This window comes from Aythya fuligula, chromosome 3 (assembly GCF_009819795.1).
Source record: "Aythya fuligula isolate bAytFul2 chromosome 3, bAytFul2.pri, whole genome shotgun sequence".
Classification (NCBI taxonomy): domain Eukaryota; kingdom Metazoa; phylum Chordata; class Aves; order Anseriformes; family Anatidae; genus Aythya; species Aythya fuligula.
Window position 1 is genome coordinate 17376437 of NC_045561.1, and position 25059 is coordinate 17401495.

Below are 25059 nucleotides of genomic sequence, written 5' to 3' on the forward strand. Positions count from 1 at the left end.
TCAATCTTTTATTAAATTATAATACAACTTGTAATAAATTTGAATATAATACAAATTACAATCTAGATACAAACACTATAATGATAGATCTATTCTCAAGTATAATACAATACATAAATATAATGGAAATTATAATAACCAAATTATAACTAAGAGTGAGTCACACTTCCCCAGAGCTTTCTCCTCACTGATCCTAAAATGGTTTATTGAAGATAATTTACTTCTCCAGATATCCTGATTTTACAAGTCAGAGGTCAGTACCTTACCCAAGGTCAGTGGGAAAGTTTGACATAGCAGCCAGAAGTTATGGCTCCATAGCAAATGCTTCAGTGGTGCCATCATATCTTTACCTCGTATTGCCCACCGATACTTACATAACGAAGGGCTTAATGATGCAATTTCAGGGGTTGCTCACATTTCATGACCAGCTCTGCTGCAGCTCTCGGTAAAAGCAGCAAGAAGGACGTGGCAAGGAGTGAGTCCAGGCCTCTTTAAACGTGACTTCCAGCAGGCCCTCTATCAGCCTTTAGGTAAGGTTGCTTTTCTCCTCCTGTTTGCTGCTTTCTGAGGAAAGTCTGCTCAGCAGATAGCAGCTTGCTGCTTATTGGACATCAGGGAACACCCCCCACACCACCCCCCCCCCCAAAAAAAAAAAAAAATCTCTTCCAGTTCTGATGTTGACTGCTTTGAAGAACGCAGAGAAAGTTGGCTTCTGTTAAAGCCTTGTACAAAGTGGCCAAGTTCCCAGGCATACGTAGAGAAGAATTGGTCAGACTGTCTCAGCTTCTAAAAAAAAGTTAGAGAACCAGAGCCTGGAAAGATCTTCAGTCCCTGCAGTTAGAAGGGCTCCAATGCAACAGGAGTGGTAGGCAGACAACTAACCTGCAGAAAGAAAAAGTTGATGGATTCTCAATTAAGCTAATATTGGTCTTGTCATCAGGTTGACGAGCACCCAGGCTGTTCAGAGAACACTCAGAAATCCTCTTACACCGGACAGGCCCAATCTGTTCCTCTGACCACAACAAAATGTGCACCACCATCCTTGTCCCACATTTGTGTAGCTAATCACAAGGCAAAAACTACTCTGGAAATGCTTCCCTCAGCTACTGAAGCTCTCATAAGCTACCTCCTAAGGGGCTTTACCTCACGTTCATTCATCTTTTATATAGGGCAATTTCTTCAGGGAAGGAGGATTGTCTTATCTGCCTGATAAATTTATTGATAAATTGGTGTCCCACCAACCTAACACTGTAATGATGACGAATCGAAACAGCTCAAGGAGAAGCCACTGGACAGGTGGCTTGGTTTCAGTAGTTAACTTCTGGGTATTTCAAAACTTTGGCACGTTTCAGTGACACTGTTTGTATCTCATGTTATTTACAAGGCTTTACAGCCAAGAATGAGAGCAACAGCCTTGTAAAGAAATGAGATCTCTCTGAGTCAGTCAGGGGTAAATTCACATCCAGGATCATCCCAGGATCCAAACGATGAGCTATTTTTATAACGCTTAGGACTGCTCTCATTCCTGAACTGTGTATTTTCACCCCAAAACATCAAGGCATTCTTTGTACTTGGCCTTTTCTCTCTTCCCTCACTCCAAAGGGAAGGAGACAGGGTTCAACTTCATTTTGCCGGTGAGAACTTTAAGCTGATTTAGCGCTGTTGGAAGGAGTCAGCGTAGCAGTTCTTGTGACAAACGTTTTCTGTCCAAGAAGATGCAGTGCAGGGCACGAAACAGGTATTTCACGAACCTCCACCCCCATTTTCTCTCTGGAGCTGTCAGCTAACAGCCTCGCTCTGCGTAGCTGGAGGAGGCAGGGAAAACCAGTGGGGCTGCTGGAAGGCTGAGCCCTCCTGCTAGCAGGAAGTGGGCAGGAGCTGCTGCGAGGTTACACAGCCTGGCTTTTGACAGAGCCTTTGTGGCTAGTGCTACATGGCTCCAGGGAAGTGACTATGCGCCACTGACCTCTACTAGGAAGCCGTGGCAGGCCCACTAATGCTGGGATTATCTTTAATAATTGTTTGGAGAGTAAGTAGCAAGGCTACTTTTCAGGCATTTCACAGAGCAGCTTCCCGGATTTTCAGGGACGTGAGGCAGCTCACAGCCTCTTTGTCTTGCACCAGGGCATGCCCCTGCCCTCCACCACACACACAAATTCTCACTGGGTCAGATATCATGATTTCTGTTCCACTGGGAGAAAAGACCTGTTGCAAAAATGTTTTCTCAAAGTGGAAATTTGTTTACAGGTACGTGGATTATTTTTTTTCTTTACATTATGAAAGAAAAGAGAAGTAAGTGTTATTCTCTAGATGGGGTGGTAACAAGTCACGACAAACCACAGCTGCAAACATGTTTATCGCTGACAGAGGACTGCTGGAAAAAGGTGTGTGGCACACCACTCTTACCGCCACGCTATGTGTGCCTGTGGTTTGTGCCACTCACCCTTCCCTCCAAATTTTTCCACATGGGCACAGAATGGGTTCTGGGTACTTTGGAAAGTTGGAGGCGAGCCCATGGGAGCGGAGTATGCTGAGAGAAGGACAGAGTCAGGTGGAGAGGCTGCAGATAGAAGCACTAAATGGAAGAAAGCGATACTAGTCCTTGTCTTTGGATAGGTTTTGGGACAGTGCACCTGGCCCCTGTCACCTTAGCAATTAATCACAGAGTCACAGAAGAGCCCAGGTTGGAAGGAACCTCAGGAGATTATCGGGTCCAACCTTTTCTTAGAAAAGGAAGCCTAGATGAGGTTAGCGAGCACCCTATCCAACCCCATCTTGACAATCTCCAGTGATGGGGACCCTACCACGTCTCCCTGGGGTGGTTGTTTGTTGTTCTCAGTTCAAAGAATTTCTTTCTTACATCAAGACAAAACCTCTCCAGCAAAGTAAAACATTCACAGTACTGTTTACAGTGTTCAAAATTTTCTGCACAACGATGCTTCACAGGTATCAAGCAAAGCCCGTTTGGGTGAGATGAATCGAAGAGTATAGCAGCTGATGAGCAGCTACGTGCCTCAAGAACACCATATTACTATTTCTCCCATGTTTTGGGAAACTTGGTTAAACATTACTCAGCCCACAATTCTTTATTTTTCTTTATTGGTTTGCTAGACAGATCAGTTATTTCTGCTCATTGTAAATGGCCTTTGCTTGTATAGGTTGGTGAGTGCTTTGCCCTCTCCTTCTGCCACCTGACTGATTACACGTACCTCACTCAGTCCTGCAGAGACACTCTACATTAGGGAAGGGAGTGACCGTGAAGAGATGCCTCTGAGAAACAACCACGGACAGGTTGAGAGCTCAACCACCCAGATGTCTGCTGGTAAAACTACTGTGAGCAATCCAGGAGATTCCCAGAGGACATTGAGGAAGAGTTCCTGGTCCAGGTGTTAGGCAAACCAACCAGAGGAGAAGCGTTACTGGTGCTCACCAGTGTGGAAGAGCTCATCAAGGAGGTGAAGACTGGAGGCAGCCTGGGCTGCAGTGACCATCCCTGGTTGAGGCCCTCATTAGGCCCTACCTGGAGCTCTGCGTCCAAGTCTGGGGCCCCCAGCACCAGAAGGGTGTGGGGCTGTTGGAGCGGGTCCGGAGGAGGGCCACAAAGATGATCAGAGGGCTGGAGCACCTCTCCTGCAAAGAAAGGCTGAGGGAGCTGGGGATGTTTAAACCTACAGAAGAGAAGGCTCTGGGGTGACCTCATTGTGACTTTCCAGTACTTGAAGGGGGCTTATAAAAAAGACGGAGAGCAACTCTTTGCTCAATCAGATATCGACAGGATGAGGAGGAATGGTTTTAAACTAAAAGAGGGAAAATTGAGATTAGAAGGAAATTCTTCACTCAGAGGGTGGTGAGGAACTGGCACAGGTTGCCCAGAGAGGTTGTGGATGCCCCATCCCTGGAGGTGTTCAAGGCCAGGTTAGATGAGGCCCTGGGCAACCTGATCTAGTGGGTGGCATCCCTGCCTATGGGGCTGGAACTAGATGGTCTTTAAGGTTCCTTCCAACCTGAGCCATTCTGTGATTGTTTCTATCATTGAAAACATGGGAAACAGTGATGTGAGAAAAAACTGGCCTAGTGCTTTCCCTGCTCTGCCTCCTCCTGATTCTTCCGGCCCTGCAAAGCAGTTAGGGAGTACCAGGCTTCACACACCATTTATTTCTGCAAAGACCTAACCTTGAGCTGGCCTTGGGAGCTGCCTCTCTGTTCAGCCTGCATTTGACAGCACTCAAAACAGTTTCCAGTTCTGGAAAACTCCCCCTCCTACTCCTTGGCCCCAAACCAGGTTTCTATATCAAGGAGCTTAGCTAGTTCCACTTCATAGTCTTTATATCTATTAAATACTGAGTGATAAATAATACCGAGCACTGACACATCCAAACTGTGCTCTTGGGCACCTGTCAAACAAATGCATTGCATGAAGGAGGAAATAAACAGCTCATATTCACTTAACTCCTTGAGGGCCCAGGGCAAATGCCTGGAAGATAGTGGGAAATGATGGATGATAGAAAACCTGTAGCAACAGGAAGATGTAAAAGGAAGAAGGGTGACTTGTTATTCATGTTTGATGCCCTGATTTTTCCTACATAACCAAGCTTAAACCCAGCATTTACACTCCTACTCTCGCTGTGTTTCCCACTTGTGAAGTTGGAACAGCTCACACCACTTCACCGTTCCTGATAAGGTGAAGGGAGAGCAAGCAAGGATAAATTTAACTAGGGACGCTGTGGTGTGCTAGGAGATATGAGTACTATGGGATGGGAAGATACCCTATCTGTCCAGGCTGCCTTCTTATAACGCAACTGACTTCAAGAGAATCAGATAGCTACTAGAGACAAAAGAAGATCTAGCTAGATCCTGCATCCCCCAATGCAGAGAGCTGGAGTGATGTGTACTCTTCTCCCAGGTAAGCAGGACCTGCTAGGACAAAACAGGAGACTGCAAGTGACAGAAGACAGGACAAATCACTAAGTATAATTACTCCTTTGCTTCTTGAAGATGCTCAGAAAAAATGTAACAGTTCCTGGAGAAGCATCTGACTTATACTTGGGATTTGTAGAACTCAAGCTAGGGCTGAATTCTTTAGAGGAAAAAAAAGAACAAAAAAAAAACAAACAAGGAAGAACACAAAATACAGTGTTGTAACAGCAGCATCTCACAGCTACAAAGTTGAACATGGCAGGACACTGAAACCATCTGGTTTTAAATGGATTCTTGTGCAGTTGAGCTCACGCTCATTCAAGGCCTCTCCCCTGCTGTGCCAAAACTGCAGCTATGCTGGGACATGGGGTGCCTGCTAAAAAACCTTGCCATAAGGGAGACTGCAGAACCTTCAGCCTCAATGAAAAACAAGGCACAAACAGAAGAGTGCTTTAAAATGGCTGGTAATTCTCCATATAGACTTACTGCCCTCCTATGGCTGCTAGAGAGCTGTACTGCAGACACAGAGACCAGGGACTGAGGGAAACAGGCAAGAAAAATAATTATATATTCAATTTTAAAAAAACCTAAGTTATGTGGAACTCACACCACCTGGTTCACTGAAGTACCTAGGAAGGCAAGAACAAAGCAAAGCAATGTACTGGTTTGGGAGCATGAGGGAGACCACCATATATTTTGTTTTACACGGACAGGGAGCCTTGAACTATTCCTCGCCAGGGTTCAGACAGCAACTGCCAGTAAGTCAAAGAGAGATGGCCTAACAATCTGATGGCCCTGTGGAGATTTCATTAGCAACTGGTGCAGAGAAGGTGTAGACTAACAGACCACTGCTCTTTTTCCTGACTGGGGTAGGAGTGTGTTGTGATCTTGCTGTACCCACTAACCCTTGCTGACCCAGTTTCAGCAATTTTTATACACCGCTTTTGCTGAGACACCTCACATTGTGATACATCCTTTTCTCTCTGTGAACCAGAGGGAGATGATCTTTCTAGCACAGACTGGCTCCTCACTGAGGTAATTTCTGAAGTTAGGTTTTGCAAATGAGACTTTGAGTATCTGATGAGCGTTGCTGTGGGAGCACAGCATGACTCTGAAAGGTGTCTTACTTCTTGTAGTTTCTTTATGACTACACTGCTTCTTGTGCATGATTTTTGATGCACAGTAGACACCTTCAACTAAACAACCCCACAAAAACAACTGAAACCAAAAGCAACAACAAAGCAGCAAGAGGAAACAACAATTAAGCACAAGCAGAAGCTACATGGTCAGAAGGTGACAGCAGCAAATTGATTGCATTGCACAAGCTTTTAACAGAGACACTAAAAGCTGCAAGAAGGCTGTGTATCTCCCAGCAATGATAAGCTTGGGTTTGCATTAGGCAGGCTTACCACTGCATTTTTGTTCCTCGACATAACCTCAATCTTACATGTTGGGGACTGTTGCTATGCCCAAGCCACTTTTCAGACTAGATGCAATGAAACACTCATTTTAGACTGGAGAGGAGATGTGACAGGGATCACGTAGGAAAATGCCAACACATGGCACCTCCCACAGGGCTCTGAGCTGCTGAGTGACAAGGTGGGTGTCATCCTAAGCCTACCTGACCTGACAGCTGTACTTTTTCAGAGCCATATCGAGTATTTAGGATTTCTCCAAGGTCAAAGAGATTGCAGGTTAGCAGAGCATGCAGCAAGGTGAGAGCAGTGACTGAACAGAACAAACAACTTTGCTATGCACACACACGCACGCGCAGAATCAGGTTGTCAAGTTGCAAGATCACTGTGCCAATTTCTTGTGTAGCAGCCACTAAGCTCCTGTTCCTCCTTTCTGAAGGGTGCAAGTAAATTCTGTGCCATGCTGTGCAATGTTAGTATTACAAATAAAACTTCACTTTCATACACAAGTGAAAATGACCAATGAGATGAGAAATCACTCAATATTATTTTAACTCGTGTGTATACACACATTCACACACACGAGGTGCATCAAGGTGAATATATATACACACAAGTAGTAAATACATAAACTTTTACACAATTCAACCACTCCAGTTTTTATACAATATACTCCTACCACTTACCAGGACAACATAGTTTGTTACACTGACAGAATACACTGCTCAGTTACCTCGAAAAGTATTTTTTTTTTTTTTTTTTTTTTTAAGTTATGCAGAATTTGATCAGTAAGAGGCCAATCCTTTGGCAAACACAAATCTACAAAAAACTCAAGGATCTTTAGTAATCCTTCAGTAATTGAAAGATCCCTCCCTGCCCCTATTCCCTTCACATATCAACTTTATGTGCATAAAAATAAATCATTTTAAACAATATGCTACAACCCTGTTAAGCTAAGCAGGACATTTCTTCTAGTACATATAAATATTTAACATCTTCTGTAAACCATGCAGTCTAAAAATTAAAATCATGATTGCAAGCGATTGTACTATGATTTGGAAACATAAAGAACACAACTTTCCCATAAACCTTAAAAAAAAGCAGATAGCTCTAGTAGTTCACATTTAAAAAGAAAAATACCTATCAGTAATAATTAACTCTGCCTGCAGTTTTTAAGTCCAAACCTTGCAAATTTAATAAAAAAATTAAAGAGCAAAAATTACTTCTCCAAACAGAGACACCTACTACTCATAAAAAACCATTTTTTTTAATTTGTTTGAGGCACCTACATGATGTCCTTGTTAAATATCAAAGTAGTGGTTTTTCCAATGGACTTGTTCAAGCTAATGTATCTTAAGAAGGCATAGTTCAAAGCGTTATCCAAAAAGTAGCTTCAGACACGAAGTTCTCCATCTCCCAATGACACTGCATTGTTCACAAAACACTATGTAATGTTGTATTTTGAAACACTGATACTGATCAGCCGTCTAAGAAAACAGAGCTAGTTTGTCTATCATACACACCTTAGAAGAAAAAAAATAAACTTCGTCTACTTCTAAGAAACTGACATAAAAAGAAATAAGACACCTTTAAAATGTGTAAGAGAAGTGTGATTAAATACATCTAACAGCAAGGTCAAGTCAGATTTTTTGTTTGTTTTTACTGACAAGTGTGATTTTTTTTGTTGTTATGAAGTCACTTAATGCTGTGTAAATATTTCCAGCATTAATGATGCCTTCTGGAATGTAACAGCAGATTAAAGTTTGCTCCCCCGTATTTTGATACAAATTATGACAATATTTTCAAAAGAGTTCCTCTTACATTAAATAGCTATTTTAAAATTCGTAGTAAAAACTCTTCAAACAATAGTACCAAAAATTAAGTAAACCAATCCTCAATCAGTGTAAGAGGACCTCTTCATAAACGGAAGGTAAATCCTCCTCTGGAGCAGTTATAATAATGCACAGAAATGAGACCAAGCTTACACATGAGAAGTTACAGGTCAACCGATTTACTGGAGTTGTGCAGTAATTTCCACCTTATGGCTACTTGGGGATTGTTGTATAGATCCAGGGAAAGATTTCTGAGAAGCTGAAAGTGCTGTGAGGAGACAGTGCTGTCTTCCCACAGCGAGGATCTGTTCCGCTAGAACAGCCAGCCCTGCCTTCAGCTGCTACCTGTAGTGGTGGATGCACTCAGGAACAAGCCTGATGTTCAGATATCCTACCAGTGACATGCTGTCTAGATCCACCATGGCTATGTCTTACTAGGACCAGAATAAACAGACATTAGGAGCAATTTCAGTAGAAATTGTACAAACAGAGGCCAGCTTATGAAGTTCAGCCTTACGCATCTGCCTAATGCTTACACCTAGGTGTAGCAGTACTCTGTTCTCTGCACACTGACTGCTCTGCTTTTCTAATTGCAAGTATGACTGACTTTCATGTTTGCACAACACTTAAAAAAAGTGTGAAGTGTTAACAATTTCAGAGTACAGTTAAACTTGTCTGCAATTCTGTGGCTAAAATGCCTGAGTTTCTGGAAGCACAGATCAGACCCTTCATCCCTCCAGCGCCCCACACTACATACAGGCTTCCTTGCTCACAGGAGCCTGCATGCACATTAAATAACATACAATTATTTAACTCTGACCTCTCCTTTTCACTGGAGTCCAAGCATTAGAAGTCCTGTGAAAAATCTCAGCTTAACATGTAACTAGGATTTTAGTACGCATCATGTCACAGTTATTGCTTTCTTTACAAATACATGGCACTAGGTGTAAAGTGTTATGACTTATTCCAAACAGTGTACCGTACTTCACAGAAAAGCTTTAAAAAGAATCCTCCAGCTCCCTCTTCTTCTAAATATACAGCTGGTGGGAGGCCAGGGTGTCCATGAATGGTCGCACAAGGTTGTCTGTCGAGAAGTAAAAGATCAAGCCAAAGGTGATGGAGATGGGAAGAGCAGGCAATGCTTTCTTAAAAACAGCCAGTAATAAAAGAGTTAAACATAAACCCTGCCAGAGAGAATAAAAAAACACAAAGAAATAAAGTAAGAAGCCCAAAAACATAGGTCATCAATAACCTAATATATGAATAATAAGCTCTATACACTATACAGAAATTGAAGCCTGCCTGAGCTACAGTGGAATAAAACATTTTTCCCACACCCTCATCTTTCTCACAAGTTGGCCAGATATTTTCTTCAGCAACCCGGAGCAGAGCTGCTTGCTGAGAAAGTAGTGTAAAACAGCTAATGCTGACATACAACTGACCCTGAGAGGTTAACTTATTTTCAGATTGTTTTATGTTTTGTACTATACCATTATGTATTTGTTACTGATCCAGCAGATAAAACTATTTACATCCTATTGAACTGCATAGATAAGGAGTTTCATTGGAGGGCTCTAATACACAGTGGTGTGTACTTCTTATACCTTCACAGGTTTCAAGGTCTCTTGGGGAAAAAAAAGAACAAAAATAATATCCCACTGCTGTGCTTTTGACTAGATTGCTTATTACGCTAGGTGAATTCTGTTCTTTATCTTGATAGCAGGCCAAGATCCATCTTTTGGAACACGTCAAAGTTTTTGTAGGTTTTGGATATACAGTACAAATATGTGTATTTAAGTATGGATTAATTCTCTTATCTGAGCCCTTTTTTCTCCCTCCACAATGAGGGAACATCTGAGACAGTGCTCACACTGGGCTCCAAAAAATATCTATTAGCTACAGATCAGCAGTCAGGATCTTTTTAAAGTCAGACTGCAAAGTTGATTGTGATCCAGCTGAGCCTGTGGCTCTGCTCTTTACACGCCTCATGGATGGTATCTGGCCTACACCTACTCCATAGTTTACATCTACATTTAGAGATGTGCTCACTGCAAAGAAACTGCAGAGACCATTTTGGGAAACAGAAAGGTACATATCAACAGAAATATAAAACTGCAAAATGAAGCCAGAACAAATTTAACAGCACTGTAAAAGACAGAATGGGGTATATGGTCTGATGGACAGAAAAGAGAGAGCTTTCCCCACAAAGGGACCGTGTGAATGGCCACCAGACGGACACCAGAATATTGGAGCTAAGTGATCCTATAGGTGTCTCTGACCTGTGAGGTAGGAAAGGTAATCACACTTTTAAAATGCGATAATTTCTAGTTCTTGTGCTTTCTAATCCATGGTTTTCACAAGTGATAGTCACTGTAAGTCTCTCCCCTTGGGATCCAAGCAGAGAAATGGAAGCCCAAGAATGACATTGCAATTCCTTTTACCTTCTAAAACTCCTGCCGTTGCTCTCCTGGTTCATTTCAGTGAAGATACCGGTGTAAATAAGCTAGTTCTTAGTAATGATTTTCTACCTAGGTGAAAACTTGTCAGTGTGTGGTCATTAGACCTGGTAGGTCTAAGTCCTTCAGCAAGCACAGTATGCTAGTCACCTGCTTTTACTGATAATTTTCATGGATTTTTAAGTTTCTTTCCATTCCATTTTCCCAGCTCAAACCCAAGAATGAGATAGGCCTTCATCCCCTTATGCCGCAGTTCTCCTTAGCAAAAGGGAGTTCACCTTTTTGACTATGCTTGCTAATCATGTGGAGTTCACGTCCTTATAGGCCAAGCAGTGTGCTAGAAAATCCACTGGTGCTCTCACCCAAATACCCAGGATGTTACCTGCAGTGATGCAGCAGTGCTCAGCTGTTGGTAATTCTGGCAACACTGCTGTGCTAAACAAGACTGTAAGATGTAAGAATTTGCTTACTTACTATAAGAATGGCTACAAAGCAGGCTAGTGTAGTATTCCAGTCTCCGCTAGGTGTGGCAGCGGCTTTCCCAACAAGAACACTGTAAAATATGAAGTCTCCAAGGCCCAGCTTCACACCCCCTGTGAGAAGCAGAAGGGAAAAAAAGGAAAATAGGCGTTACTTCTCCAGTTTTGCTTCCTCCTGAACATTTTTTTTTCCTGAGGACCAGCTGAAGGTTGCTAGTCCTGGCTACCCACCAACCTGGACCCTTAGCATCCTGCACTGAGGTAACAGGGATTACCTCCACGGCTTACTGAGGGGGTCAGGGCTTCCAGACACCCTCTTCTGCGGTTATTTTTACTCAACTTCATTCTCTGAGGTGCTTCCCTGTGCTGCCTTACAGCTGTGGCAGCTGAGGGACAGAAGAGAAGCGGGATGCAAGGGGAAGAAGGAACTGCTTAAGTTGTCTGCGTAGCCAAGGTATATCACTGGAGCTACAATCCCAGAACAGATACTGCACCAGTAAGAAGTAATACACAGTCCGAGTCAAAACCTTCGTTGCCCAACAAGTCACAACTTTTCAAATAAACTGATTAGAGTCAACTGAGTTTGCGTGTTAACCACTATGAGTAAAAATGTCAGGCTCTAACCCTGACTGCACCGATAACAAGGTATGAAGCTTCCCTTACTTTCCTCCTCCTCCGGTTCCTCTGAAGAAGTGATGGGGTGGCTTGGAACAGGACTCCTTGTCTCCAAAATCTGGGAGTCTGAATGTGAAGGGCTACTGTGGTTCTCTCTCTCATCTTCCGCTTGATTCCACAAAAATAGGCCAAGAAAAGAGAAGAAAAAAAAGAAAGAGGTAGCTGCATTTATAACTTGCTTTGATACACGCAATCTCCACCCTTATGAAGCTTCTCAGGAATAGATAAGCCCTTTGTCTTGGAGTCAGGACCAACTCAAGCACAGGCATTTGCAGAAAACATATTATTTGAAACCATTGAGGAGGCTACACGTTCACAGCTTGTTTGGCAACTACCCAGCAGCTTCAACAAGTGAGTAAATGGAGTAGAAGCACAAAACTAAGCATTGCTCTGTCAGTTATTAAATGCAAAGAGAGTCTTCAACTTGGTTTTCAATCCCTGAATCAAGCTGGTGGGCACGCTGGTATCCACAGCCTCTACAGGCTAGAGTGACAAGTGAAACCAAGTAAAATTAATACATACAGTTATGTCTTGAAGGTGGAGGTGTCAGGTGTTCCCTCGCTGGTAGTATTACCAAAATGCATGACTAGGAAGACTGCCGTTTATGAAAAAAATCTGTTCTGAATCACATTGATGTTGGTGTTGGGTGTTCACACAACAGAATTTTCTTTTTTGGGTTCTATTAAACATATTTAACACAGTCCTTTCATTTTTTCCATTCTCAATCAACAGTGCTTTTGGAAGCAGCTGGTATGTGACACATTACTCTATTTGACAGTTCCTATTTTTCAGAAGCATTTATACAAACTTGCCAGTTTTTGGCAATCTGACAGGACACTGCTGCTGCAGATGTGAACAGACTGTGATCTGGGACACACAGGGCTTCCAGAGGGGCATTCAGTAGAACCCAAGGTGCCATTTGCTCCTGCTCTGTGCTTGATTTCAAAGCAGGACTGTGACTGTCGTTCGTTAGTATGTCAGCTATTTTATCTTGAAAATAAGCAAATGAAACAGGACCAGATGGAAAATACTTCTAATGCCACAAATCAGACTTTACTCAATCACCTTCAAAAGTGCTGTTTAACTTGCATTTCAAGAAAATAGAAACAATGGCACACAAATTACCACAGGATCTGATAGAATGTAAACCTGGAACACATCAGCTCCTGCTGGGTAACTGCCCGAACATAAGCTTTACCCAAGGGCAAATGTAAAGACATCCATTTTCTTTGGCAGGGTAAGCTAAACTGGACTTAGAACTAGCTAAGGGTACGTCTGCTCTGTGGCAGTTGCCTGAGTGCAACTCACTAACACACTAAAGTTCACCAGCTCACTGGCATTATATTTATGACCTTATGTTGTAATTAACTATCCCCAGCTGCTAAAAATGTAACAACCACCACCCCACTAGCCCAATACCAGCTTTAACTTCAGTGTATCTGAAGCTGTGTGTTGGACAACACTTTTCTTTTTTAAATAAAGGCATCCCAAATACTGGAGCTTCCTACACCATCTTTGCTGCCAGTCCAAACACCAGGTTTCAGAACACCATGAAGTTCTGCAACTGATGTAACAATACTGCAAAAAACATGCAATCTTTGGGATTCAAGACCTTAACATTGAGACCTGCAGTCTCAAACGTGTATTATTTACACCGGATACTGTGACATGCAAGCAAACCTGCATCCCATGTCTGCTGACTTGGTCCTCTTGCTGCTGTGTCTGGCTTTGCCATTCCAACTGTCCATATCATAGCAGCTAAAAGAAAGAGCAAGAAATCAGACGCAAAACATTGGTCACTGTAGCTCAGAGTTCCTACGTATTTAGCTAACCCTACAAATATAAACCCTTCCCCCGTTAATGCTACAACACTGATTCTCAGTCAGTTTCCCTAGTCACTTAGAAGGCAAGGTCAGACAAAAAGGCCGTGCATCTATTCAGTCTTTAAGAAAAGTCTCAGAGCACAAGTCAGTATAGTTTTGTCTGTATCCTGAAGACAGCAAAAATCCCAAATAAGGGCCCTTATCATCTTGTTTTTTTTCCTGGTTTCTGTCTCTTCTATTCAAAGGGAACAGTTGCCCAGGAAATGATGGTAGTACAAAATGTAACCAGAGATTAAGGCAGACGGCATACTCCCCCTCTTCTGCTGAAGGTAAAACACACAAGTGAGGGATTCATTGGAGTTGTCTGAGTGTCTGTTTTCTCCCTGCACTTCTGTTTGTGTTTTTTGTTTTTTCTTTCTTTCTTTTTACTCTTTTCTCCTGTCAAAATATTGGCTATTTTTGTTTTGGTTCCAAGAACAACTGAAGGATGTTTGCAGGTTTATTCTTGAGATGAATCCCTAATTTATGAAGGGATACAAACCATGCTGAAGGGGACTCAAATTAGCTTTTTATATAGGAGTACCTCAGTCTCCCTGTTTTTACAGAAGCTAAACTAAACAACAACAAGCCAAGGCAAACACAGTGTCTACTATTCCATTACACACTCAGTCACGGTGATGTTTTTGTATCTGGAGGTAGCCACAGAATGCGGTCTTGCAATGGAAACACTGACGTTCTGCCTAAGAACTTTTTGTTCAGTATTTATTATTTGTTGAATTGCATTCTCCTTTAGTGTAACTGTTGTTTGTTTGTTAAATAAAACATAGGGAAAACTTCATCTAGATTGTTTCAGGCCGCTATAACAGAACGTCCATGTGGAACGGAAGTCAGCTGAAGTCAACAGGAGCTCTACTTGGAACACACAAAAGCATTTATATAGCACTAAACACTTGAAAAACTAGATCAGTCGAGTTGTAGGCATCCTCAGCTTGGCACCCAACATTTGGAAATACTGATTCACCTTATAAGTGATGCAATGGAAGCCACTGAGGTCCAGGAAGCACTTGAGCCCAGGTCCTGGAAACGTTAAGTCACCTGCCTTCCAACTATCCCAGTCTTAAGCATACGAATGCCTTTGTGGATACAGGCACAGGATGTCATCATAGTTAAACAGTCCAGGAAATTCAGGGAAGAGAGGACTGATTTTGTTGTCAGAGCAAAACTTGAACAAAGCCACTTGCCAGGAGCAGCCAGACAATGAAAAATAAAGCAAATATCTCACACTGCCATCCATACAGTGCACAGAGCAAGAAGAGGCTACAGGAAGAGCTGCAGAGCCTCAAACACTTGAAGTGATCCTATAAAGCTTATGCAGAAGGAATATGGCTACTGAGAGGGCATCATCTAACTACGTAACTTTACAAACACTGCTGTCCATGCAAGGCTTTGTATGCAGAACAAAGATTTACGTTCTAAGGCTATTCATGGAAAGGTAAATCTACTTTTGAACATTTTAGTTTCACAAGGCAAATCTGCCCAGCCCTGTGGCTAATTAGGGTTAATACCATTGTAACTGATAAGGTCTTCTACAAATGGTCTGTTCCAGGACATAAGTGTGCACTGATCTGAGGGCAAGGAAATAACTAAAATAGCGCTTACTGGTTTGACACAAAAAAAAGTTTTCAAGCACATTGTCGTTAAAAACATTAAAATATTAATCTTACTCACAGGAATATATCAATGCAGGAAAAATGGGCTCATTTCTCTCCTGTGCAGTTTCTACCAGCATTCTCAGTGGCCCCTTAGGGCAGAGAACAGCCATCAGATCTGCAGAGAGAAAAGGAACAGACAATCTTACCTTAAACTGTCATGCATATTTTGCATTCCTGCTCTTTGAAAAGCTATTCCTCCCTCAAAATGACATCTGTCGATATTAACCAGATGATTTCCTGAATGGTGACTTCTGCTGCTGTGCAACTGTAGCTGCTAGTCTCTGAAGATGATGCTCATTTAAAATACCATCCCCCGAGGCTTAATGTGACAGTAACAGTTTTCATTGTATTAATCCTACAAAAAATCCTAAATTTCTTGAGAGCAACACATTATTGATTTGAAAGTAGATGACAGGATTACATTAAATTGTTAAATTTAATTAGCAGAGAACTGGAGGTACTTTGCTTATGTTCATCGATCCTTTACTATGTATGCTGACTATTTTTCAACCTTTGGTCAAGTTCCTCTTTGCATACTCTCTCTCCTGGTCAGAGCTCCTCACCAAGCTGAATATTACCTTCCAGATACATCATCCTGCAAGTTCTCTTCAAACTTTTAACTGAGAACTTTTTTCTTTTTTTAAAAAAAAAAAACAAACTATTTTAACTCCAAATAACCTCTCCACAAGCCACACCTTCAGAGTAACAGCCCAGACTTACCATAGATGGAGATTGCACCTAGAATCACCCATGCCGACCACTCAGGTAGATACTTAATGAAAACCAGTGCCATCAGAGCACTGATCATAATGAGATATGCTTGCTGGAGCTGCAGGGGGCCTTTCCAGTGGATGCAAATCATCCCAACAGCTCCAAAATTCCAGATGACTAGAATGACTGTGGGGTAATCCATGGCCACATTGTATGTCTTCAGTACTTCACTGGAAGACAACAGTGAAATTTAGCTGAGCAATAAAAGCAACCGACATGCAAAGCACCTTGCTAGATCTACTCAAAAGAGCAAGCCTCCTACGACACCAGGAGGAAGCAGGATATAAGCAGATGTCATCTCAAGAGGGGAACCAGCCTGGCAGCCAATTGTTGCTCTTAGTTCTGCGTTCCCTCTGCAGGACATGGGTGTGCTGTGTGTGGCAAACACTACACTGCCTTAGTCCTGAGGTCAACAGTGATCCCAAGGATCTGAGCAGGCCAGATTTCAAGTCAAGATTTAACATAGGTAAAGACTGTTGCACAGTCGTGAGCCTAAGAAATCATGTGCAAGTCATCCCACCAGAAGCATGACAGGATGCATTTCAATAAAGATAAATAAAAAAAAATATAAGCAAGTGTCATTGGAAAGTTGAAAGGTTGCTTCTTTCTCAACTTGGAGCTAAGGGAATGAGTTTGAAGAGACGCAGCCTGTGGATAAGGCAAGACAATCCAGAGAACCAACTCAACACTAAATTCCTTTCCACTTGGTTCTCAGAGGCTAAAGACACACTGAAGGCATGTTTTGGGAACCTCCATCTAGCCAAACCATCTGTGACAACATCTCTAGAAACAATTGATGACAGATACCCCAGGATGTTGCTAGTTTATACCAGTATATCTTGAAAGTCACTATCAGTGTACCTCTGTACAACAAAGTTCAGCCAGTTCAGTTCATGTTTCTGGTATCACTTCCCTATGAAGTTTTGTAGAGTAACTACTGTAAAACCAGGCATTGCCCATTAAACATCTCGTTTTTCATCAAAAAAATTTAAAAAAAGCTGTCTAATGCTAACACTTTTTATTTTATCTATGAACAGAGATTTAAAATCTCTGTTCATAGAAGGAGAGACATTCAATTCATTACGTTGGGGATTTTCTTCAAACAGAAAAAGAGGGTAGTTCTGAACCACTAAGTTACTTGCAACATTTCTACTTACCCAAGATATATGTAGGTGAAGAGGAATAGCAACATCAAAGAGGACAGGATTAGCCAGCCATGGATGAACTATTAAGGGCAAGAAAATAGAGTGACTGAAGGGGCTGTTCCCCCTGCACAGGCTGCAGTGCTGCATGCACTACTGACAGACCTTCCTAATGTCCAACAGCCTTTCCTTCTTCACTTCTCCTCCAGTTTCCAAAAACCCTCCTTCCCCACAGCTGATGAGGGAAGATGGCAGCCAGTTGCTCCCCGTTCTCCCAAACTCATTCTATATTCTACCCTTCTCTTCCACCAGCCTCCACAGGCAAGAATGAGACTAGTTCCCACACAGTTTGTCCGAAACTGAGTCCTTGAGTACAAGCTGCAAAACTTTTTGACCATAAGGAGAGGACTCAAACCTGACTAGCACAAATAACAGGCTGTTTCTAACCTCCTACCATTAGTGGCAAATGAACAGCAAAGCACGTTCTGAGGCACACTCTAACACTGCTAGCAAAGGCTTCTCTACAACAAAATTGCTGCCATGACTAAATTGTGGACTAACCTGTGCAGTGCCTTTATTTCTCCCTGACAGAGAAGCCTCACTCGAACCTGCTCACAGCAAGCACGCAGCAAACACTCGGGCACGAATGCTTTACCTTGTAGCAGCGGTACTTATACAGAACGACGAGGAACACGGTCATTACAACAATGACGCTGATCATGATGATGGTGTTCAACACCGAGTTCAAGAGACGCTGGCCCACGGACGGGGTGTCCTCGCTGAAGGGCGTGTAGATCCTGCAGTATAAAGCAAAGCCACATCAAGCACGTATATTCCCATCTAACTAGTTGTCCCAAGATAAAAATGGATCAGGGCAGGGGGGAAGAAAGGGAGGAATGACTTCCAAGGACGGTAAACATCAGGTGTATCCTCTGGAGGGGCCGGGTTCCAGTTAGTTATCAGCTACAGATTAGTGCTGTTTAACCAAAGCGCACTACCACAGAGCAGCTGCGTCTGGCAGAGCTCTAAACAAAAACAGAGCATAAATGGGAAAATAGTGAGAGGACACGGGGGAATGGTTTTAAACTAGAAGAGGGGAGATTTAGGTTAGATGTTAGAAGATTCTTCACTCAGAGAGTGGTGAGGCACTGGTACAGGTTGCCCAGGGAAGCTGTGGATGCCCCATCCCTGGAAGGCTTCAAGGGAAGGTTGGGTGAGGCTTTGGGCAGCCTGACCTAGTGGAAGGTGTCTCTGTTCAAGGCAGAGGGGTCAGAACTAGAAGATGTTTAAGGTCCCTTCCAACCCAAGCCATTTTATGGTTCTGTGATAAATAACTAAGTTCAGCAACTTCTCTTGAGGCCACTAATTTCTATTGCATGTCTCTGGACCCTCTCCACGATAATGACAAGGACACATCCTAGGTGCTGTCCAGCAAAGGGTTACACTTTCTTTCTACAATTTTTAAGAGTGTCTTGGGCTTTTTTTTTTTTTTTTACCCCTTCTTATGCCACCACCCCCTCCATTTTCTTTTCTTTGGTTCCATTCCTCCAGCCACCATGTGAAGTGCTGTTGGAGCACTGGGAATGGTCTCGAGCAGGCAGGAAGAGCTGGATGGAATTATGTATCCACACCATGAGTCTCTGGGAACCAAAAATGTCATCAGGAAATGAGACACTCATCCAAATGAACATGTTATTCCCTGACTGTTGCCAGCCAGCGGGTGAACAGACCAGGAGGTAAACCCAGGCCTTTTATACTGCAGTATGAAGTGATTTCATTCCTAATGATAGTGCTAATGAATCCATATAATACAGGTATGGAAAAAACTTACTAAAGCAAGCTGTGTTCATCTGTGTAAGACCTTGGTATGCTTACAGAGCCATCTTTAGCCATGTAAAGGCTCTCCCAGCCTGCCAAGGAGGCACGCTGTGTACGTAGGTGTATGTGCACGGAGTGTATGTGTAATGCCAGGGATCCCACGTACTCAGAGGCTGTTTTGAAGACCCCACTTACAGCTGCCCGTTTTTCTCCGTATAGAAGCGCACTGACTTTATGGTGGCGACGACAACAATCATACAAAGGGTGACAGGCACAAAGAGCATGATTACATGCTTCGCTCCATATTTCAGCGTCAGTTCCTCGTCTTCATTTTCCAAGGCGCTCCCTCGCGCTCGAACTCCCGAGTCAGACACATCCCCATCAGCAACATTGTTAGGGCTGCGGCTGCTGCCTGCGTGCCTCTTCTGAAAAGAAAAAGTTATCACATATGTAAGATCCTTTCCTTGCATTCAGAGCTTCATTCCACTATTTCATGAGGTTGCTGAGGCCACCACAGCATAGCAACTTGTTCCTAGTAGGACGGTGCCAACTGAGCAATGCAATTAGAAATTCCCTTACAAATAGGCTGCAACAGTTTATAAACCAAACCCACAAATATATCTAAGGGCCTCTTCAGTGCATACAGAGAGAGGCTGACACATGCATATGAAGGGTGAAGTGCACAGAACTGGGAGGGAACAAATTTCATCGGAGGTGGCATAAACCTGACCAGATCCCATTCCCAGAGCACTGCTGAGCTTGTTTTACCACAGTGCTTCACTGACAGTAGGACTAGATTCTGTCCCAACATTTGCTGCATTTGACCTGAGCAGACAAAGGGTTTCTGGCAAAACGAGAAGGCTAAAAAGGATATCCTGCACGAGTTGTATGTGCATCAGGTCCTGATTAAAAGCTTGTATCTTTACCAAAAGGAAGGAAAGGGGAGGAGTATATACGGAGATAAAAAGGAAGGAAAAAGTCACAGTGGAGGAAATGGGAACAGGCAGTGCAGCTGCTGGCCAAGAGAAGTAACACTGGCCAAAGCCAATCCTAAACGTCTGCCTCTGCTGGGATGGATTGAGGGGTAACAGAACTGCATTTATCATCATACCCCATTTCTTCAGTACCCAGGGAGGCTGCATACTCACCCTATGTATCTGCGCTTCCCCTGCTTCTGAGGCTTGCAAGCCATCTTGGTAGGAAGGTATTGGAGGGCTCTCTGCAGACATCAGGGATGTTCTCTCATTACAGGTCTCATCCTCACTGTCCGAGTTGTTCATGAACGTGATCATCGTCACTTTCCCAGGGAGCACTCACTCCGGAGAGGCACAGCCAGGAGCTACTCACGGCTGAGAAAACAAGCAAAGCCAAAGAAAAGAGAAAAAGAGTGAGCACTGCAGCGCAAACAACTGGGAGTCTGAAGAGGAAGCACAATCTCAGCAGGCTTCATAACTCCATCTCCTTCTGATAGCTGATTTAGCCTGCTGGCACATCAGGCACAACAATCTTCAGTTAAAGTATCCTGCAACCAGGGGGAACAGCAAAATGCAGCGCTGAACCAACTGCACCTAATCCACTGAGTATTTTTCCCCTCTGCCACAGCTGCCACAGTTCCTGCCTCTGTGCTTGGCCTCCTCCACGAGCAGTACACCCAGACTTTCACAGAGGGGGTTTCCCAGTGCTTGGTGTTTGTTTTGTATGAGCCAAACAAGGCTTCACCTCGAATGCTGCCTGGCTGCCAGATAGCTAGGAGAGCTCAGCTCTTACACAACACTCCTACAGGCACCAGCAGGTAGCAGAAGTTTCTTAGTAACCTGGAGCCTCGGCTTTACATAAGCCACTGAGCAGGAGTTACATGCTGCCTTCCGTATTATGGCTGCTGATCACCCAGATGAATTTCATAAGCAGTTCTTTCCTCTGCCCAAGGGCTGTGGGTAAATAAAGGGGAAGAACTTGGCCCTTTAGGTGAGCCGCTACTTTCTCCTCTTATATTGACTTGTGCTTAAAAGCAAACCCACTTGGATGGGCAACAACTTCAAGTATAGAAGTGGAGACTTGACATTTTTGGCCTCTTTCCACCTACCACTGTGCAGAGAAGTGAAGAAAGCAGTGGCACAACGCAGAAAGGAAAGGAGCAGCTCTTCCTTGTAGACACTGGAGATAGGACCTGCACTGTCCTGGCTAAAGCTAGTGCAGAACAGCCCTGAAGCCATGATTTCAGGTAGCTCTAAATGGGATTGATAGGAAAATTCCTTTTATCGTTTATTAAGGCAGCTTAAGCAAGCAACTGGAGTAAAGAAGGATAATTCAGGCACCTGATTCTCAGCCACCTACCCATAAGCAAAACCAGACCCCTAATGCATTGTAAAGCTGTAACACCTACGAGAACAACTCTCCTCTGCTGGATTTTGCCCAGGTATCCCCCCCCCAAAACAAACAAAAAAGCTCCCCACATGAGTGTATCTCAGGCAACATAACCAACTCAGGGGAGGAAGCTGAAGCAGCCACATGACTTGGACACAGCCACATACATCTGAATTAAGCATTCATGGTCTGACTGGTAGACTTCGCTGTCTACCAGCCAGCTTGAGAGGCTGGAGCAGACGCTTCAAAGCTCTGTGAGATTCTTGCTTCTCACTAGAGGGCCTGAAATTCACTTCAAGAGAAGGAAAGAGGGAGGAGTGGGAGATTCCCCCATCTTTCACAGCATCCTGAATACACTGGTCACCTTCAAAACATTTCAGAAAGCAAACTCAATCTGCCCAAGTGAAACACTTTTCAGACATCTGCTCCTTTCATGCCTTCTCCTCTCATTCAATTCCTCTTTCAGTGATAAAAACAGTACATTTATAGGAACAAATGCAGGGACAACCCTCAAGCCAGGCCTATCAGCTTCACAGTAGCTGTGTTGCGGTGAGCTGCCTAACACTTCCCTTTTTGTGCCTTTTTTTTTTTTTCTCCTTACAGAGCCCAAAGTCTCCACTCCCCAGTTGCTCAACACCTTCTGAGCACGTAAGGGCTCACAGTTTACAGCTGAGAGCCTAGATTCTGCCTCAGTTGTAAGAGTAAAGTTTACTCTTTCAGCATTTGGGACCAATGTTTAAGTTTTAACTGCATAAAAATATCAAAGACCTTTTTCTCCCAGTATTTCAGAAACTGCAACACCATTTTTGCTATGTGAGCATGGCATTATTGCAGAGACTTCAGAAGGGACAGCCAATTAGCCTACTTTCACCATCCTAGTTGTACCCACTGGAAGAATTATACAGGTAGCAAAAACACACCAGTAACTTCTAACCCTCATAATTACATGGGAAGAGTCTCCTGTTGTAATATTGCCAGACATTTTCTGTTATTCCCTCTCAAAAAGGATAAAGGCAAAGACGCTACAACGCTTCTCATCTCCAAAGTTGTATTCACAGGTACCTGAAAGCGACCTAAATCTGTGCTACTGCCAATGGGGTTGTCCCAGCACTCTTGTGCCAGCACCAGGTGCTCATCAGCAACCCAGTTCTTTTGAAGAGACAACAGGTGCTTGTTTGCCATAGCTTTCGCTGAGCCAGGTTTCAGCATGACAGGCTCCCGGGCTGACCGCCCAAGCAGCCCCAGTCCCAGCGCCCAGAGGAGGAAAGAGGAGCACAGGGCCAAGCAGGGCTCTTTGATGAAGAACTTACAGAGACAGGAGCCCTCTGCCAACCCCAGTGCAGTTTGTCTAACACCACCGTTTACCCCTCTGAGTTGCACTAACTGGCACCAAGGCTGTGCTGGCCACCAGACAGAGCTCTGGTTTATACCGTCACTGATTTCAGGGAGGAAGGACCAGGCTGGTCACTCGCAGCCACACACTCAGCACAACCTTCTTTCCTGGAGATGGTTATTTTTCTGCATGACACCACATAGATCAGTGCATACAGACCATGTGTTTCCCTAGACTGAGCTGAAGAGGGGAAAGGACAGATTAGGAAAGCAAAGTAGAGGGCTGAGACAAGCACAATTGCCTTCTGGCTATACCACAAGAGGAGCTTTCAGAGAGATGAAATGCAAGCTGAATTTATATCCACATGACAGAGCATGGTCTACTAAATAAAGCCAATGAAGGACAGAAACACCGGGTGCCAGACAGTCTTCAAATTGACCCAGTAAGCCACAGGACATCAGGCAAGGTTTTCCTCTGTGGATAGATACAAACTATTAATACACATTAAAAAAAAATCACAAGATGTTTAAGAACCAAAAGACCAAACTCTCAAAACCACATAGCAGAAATGAAAGGGGACAAAAACTAGGTCAGTAGTTAAGCACTGCTTATAACGGAGCAGCTGAGGTGAGACTACAGCGAACCCTATGTTATAGCAGCCTTGTGAAGCCTACAGGGAAGCAGAAGTTACCATTTCTCTCTTTCTGTATATCTTTTGTGCAAGGGATCTCTCTCAACTGGGATAAATCCACTCTATCAATTACACTGAAACGGGGACAATTCAAACTAATATGAGGATCTAGCCCTGGCTTGCTTTTTAATTTCATGCTACAGCATCACTGTGCTGCAACAAAACCAAGCTGTTTGCAATGTTTTTTGTCCTTGATAAATATTACCAGTGTAGGGTATAGCACAGAACAGCTGCTGCTAGCTGGCATAATATTTAATAATCCACTTGAGATTTTAAACTCCTGCTCATATATGTTGTTCTCTTCGATAGCAATCAGATGAAGAGAAGCAGTTTTCCTTTGCTACAGTTAGACAAGGAGAAAGCTTTGGGCTGACACCGACAGCCTGATGTTCTAAGTTTCACCTGTAATCACAGCTGCTGGTTAACATACAGAGAAGGAAAACATTTTCAGTAATTCCAAGTGGCAGGATAACAATTAGGAGGACAAATTTCCAGATTGGTGCCAACAAATAAAGCCAAAACATACACGTTAGCATTACCTTCCCACAGAGAGGCACGACACGCAGCCACGGCGTTACTCTGCTGACAGCGCTGAAACCGGACCCTTCCCCAAGAAGGTCAGAAGAATTATTTCACCAGCCCTAAGCCCAAACCCGTAGCAGTCAATATGAGTGGACACAGACCTACACACACCAGGGACACCTCAAAGCCTGGGTCCAACCTCACACGGAGGAGCAGCTCCCAGCACTGGTCCTGCTGGTGGTGCCCCAGGGACACACCGGGGACACCCGGGCTGTCCTCCTGAACCCTGTCCGAGGGCTCGGGGCACCAGGGGCAGCTAATATGGCCCCACCACAAGCTGCCCCAAGGAGACAGAGAGGAGCACCACAGCTCGGCTGGCCTGCAACGCGGGGCCAGCTTTGTTGTCCACCTACACACACGGCCAGCCACCTCTGCGCACTCAGAAAGAGACACAACAGACGCTTTATCACTCCGGGAACAACAAATACAGACCATTTTCCATTTCATACGCGCACACATACACATAAGCACACACAGATCCTTCCCAGGATGACCCAGCACAGCCGCCGGTCCCACACCCCCCGCAGCGGTGCCGCCGAGCCACCCCCAGCCCAGCCCGGCTCAGCTCGCCTCAGGCCCCCGGCCCCACAGCCCCGATGCCCACCTGCGCTCGGCCCGGCCCGGCTCGGCTCCCTTCAGCCCGGCTCGGCCCTGCTCGGCCCTGCCCTTCCCTCCATTGGCCCCGCAGCCTTCCGTCCCCACCCCCGGCCGAAGGAAGGGTGGCGCCCGCCATCCCCATTTACCACAGCAGCCGCCACTCGGCCGCTGCCTCCGCCCCTCCGCCGCCTTCCTGCAGGAGGCGAGGGGAGGCGCCGTCCCTCGCCCCGGTGATGTTAGCTGAGCCCGGGGTGTTTTTGAGGCGTTTAAATGTGTATAGCCGGCCTTCGATAATGGGAGAGCGATGTGAGGGTGTGGGTTGTTACCGAAATAAAAAGGCAATAGGGAGCGCGGCAGAGAGACTGGGGGAAATGGCCAAGTCTTGGAGTTCGGTCTGACCTTCGCTTGCCTCATGGATCAGGGGTGAATAAAGGAAAACTACAAGCTATTTC

At 44.2% G+C, this 25059-nt stretch overlaps 1 protein-coding gene across 2 annotated transcripts; it reads right to left on the reverse strand.

Annotated features, from left to right (window-relative positions):
• Positions 1 to 11: 11 nt before the first annotated feature.
• Positions 12 to 24647, reverse strand: PSEN2 (presenilin 2). Of its 2 annotated transcripts, XM_032184750.1 has the most exons (12): positions 24615 to 24647; positions 20189 to 20389; positions 19236 to 19465; positions 17878 to 18019; positions 17238 to 17305; positions 16030 to 16250; positions 15326 to 15424; positions 13455 to 13532; positions 11763 to 11882; positions 11095 to 11213; positions 9149 to 9348; positions 12 to 882 (listed from the first exon to the last, which is right to left on the reverse strand). In XM_032184750.1, the coding sequence occupies exons 2-11, from the start codon at positions 20330 to 20332 to the stop codon at positions 9193 to 9195; spliced, it is 1377 nt and encodes a 458-aa protein (XP_032040641.1). In that variant the 5' UTR covers positions 20333 to 20389; positions 24615 to 24647; the 3' UTR covers positions 12 to 882; positions 9149 to 9192. The 2 variants fall into 2 exon arrangements, with proteins under 2 accessions (XP_032040641.1, XP_032040642.1); XM_032184751.1 differs by lacking the exon at positions 12 to 882 and having other exon boundaries at positions 7103 to 9348.
• Positions 24648 to 25059: the final 412 nt, after the last annotated feature.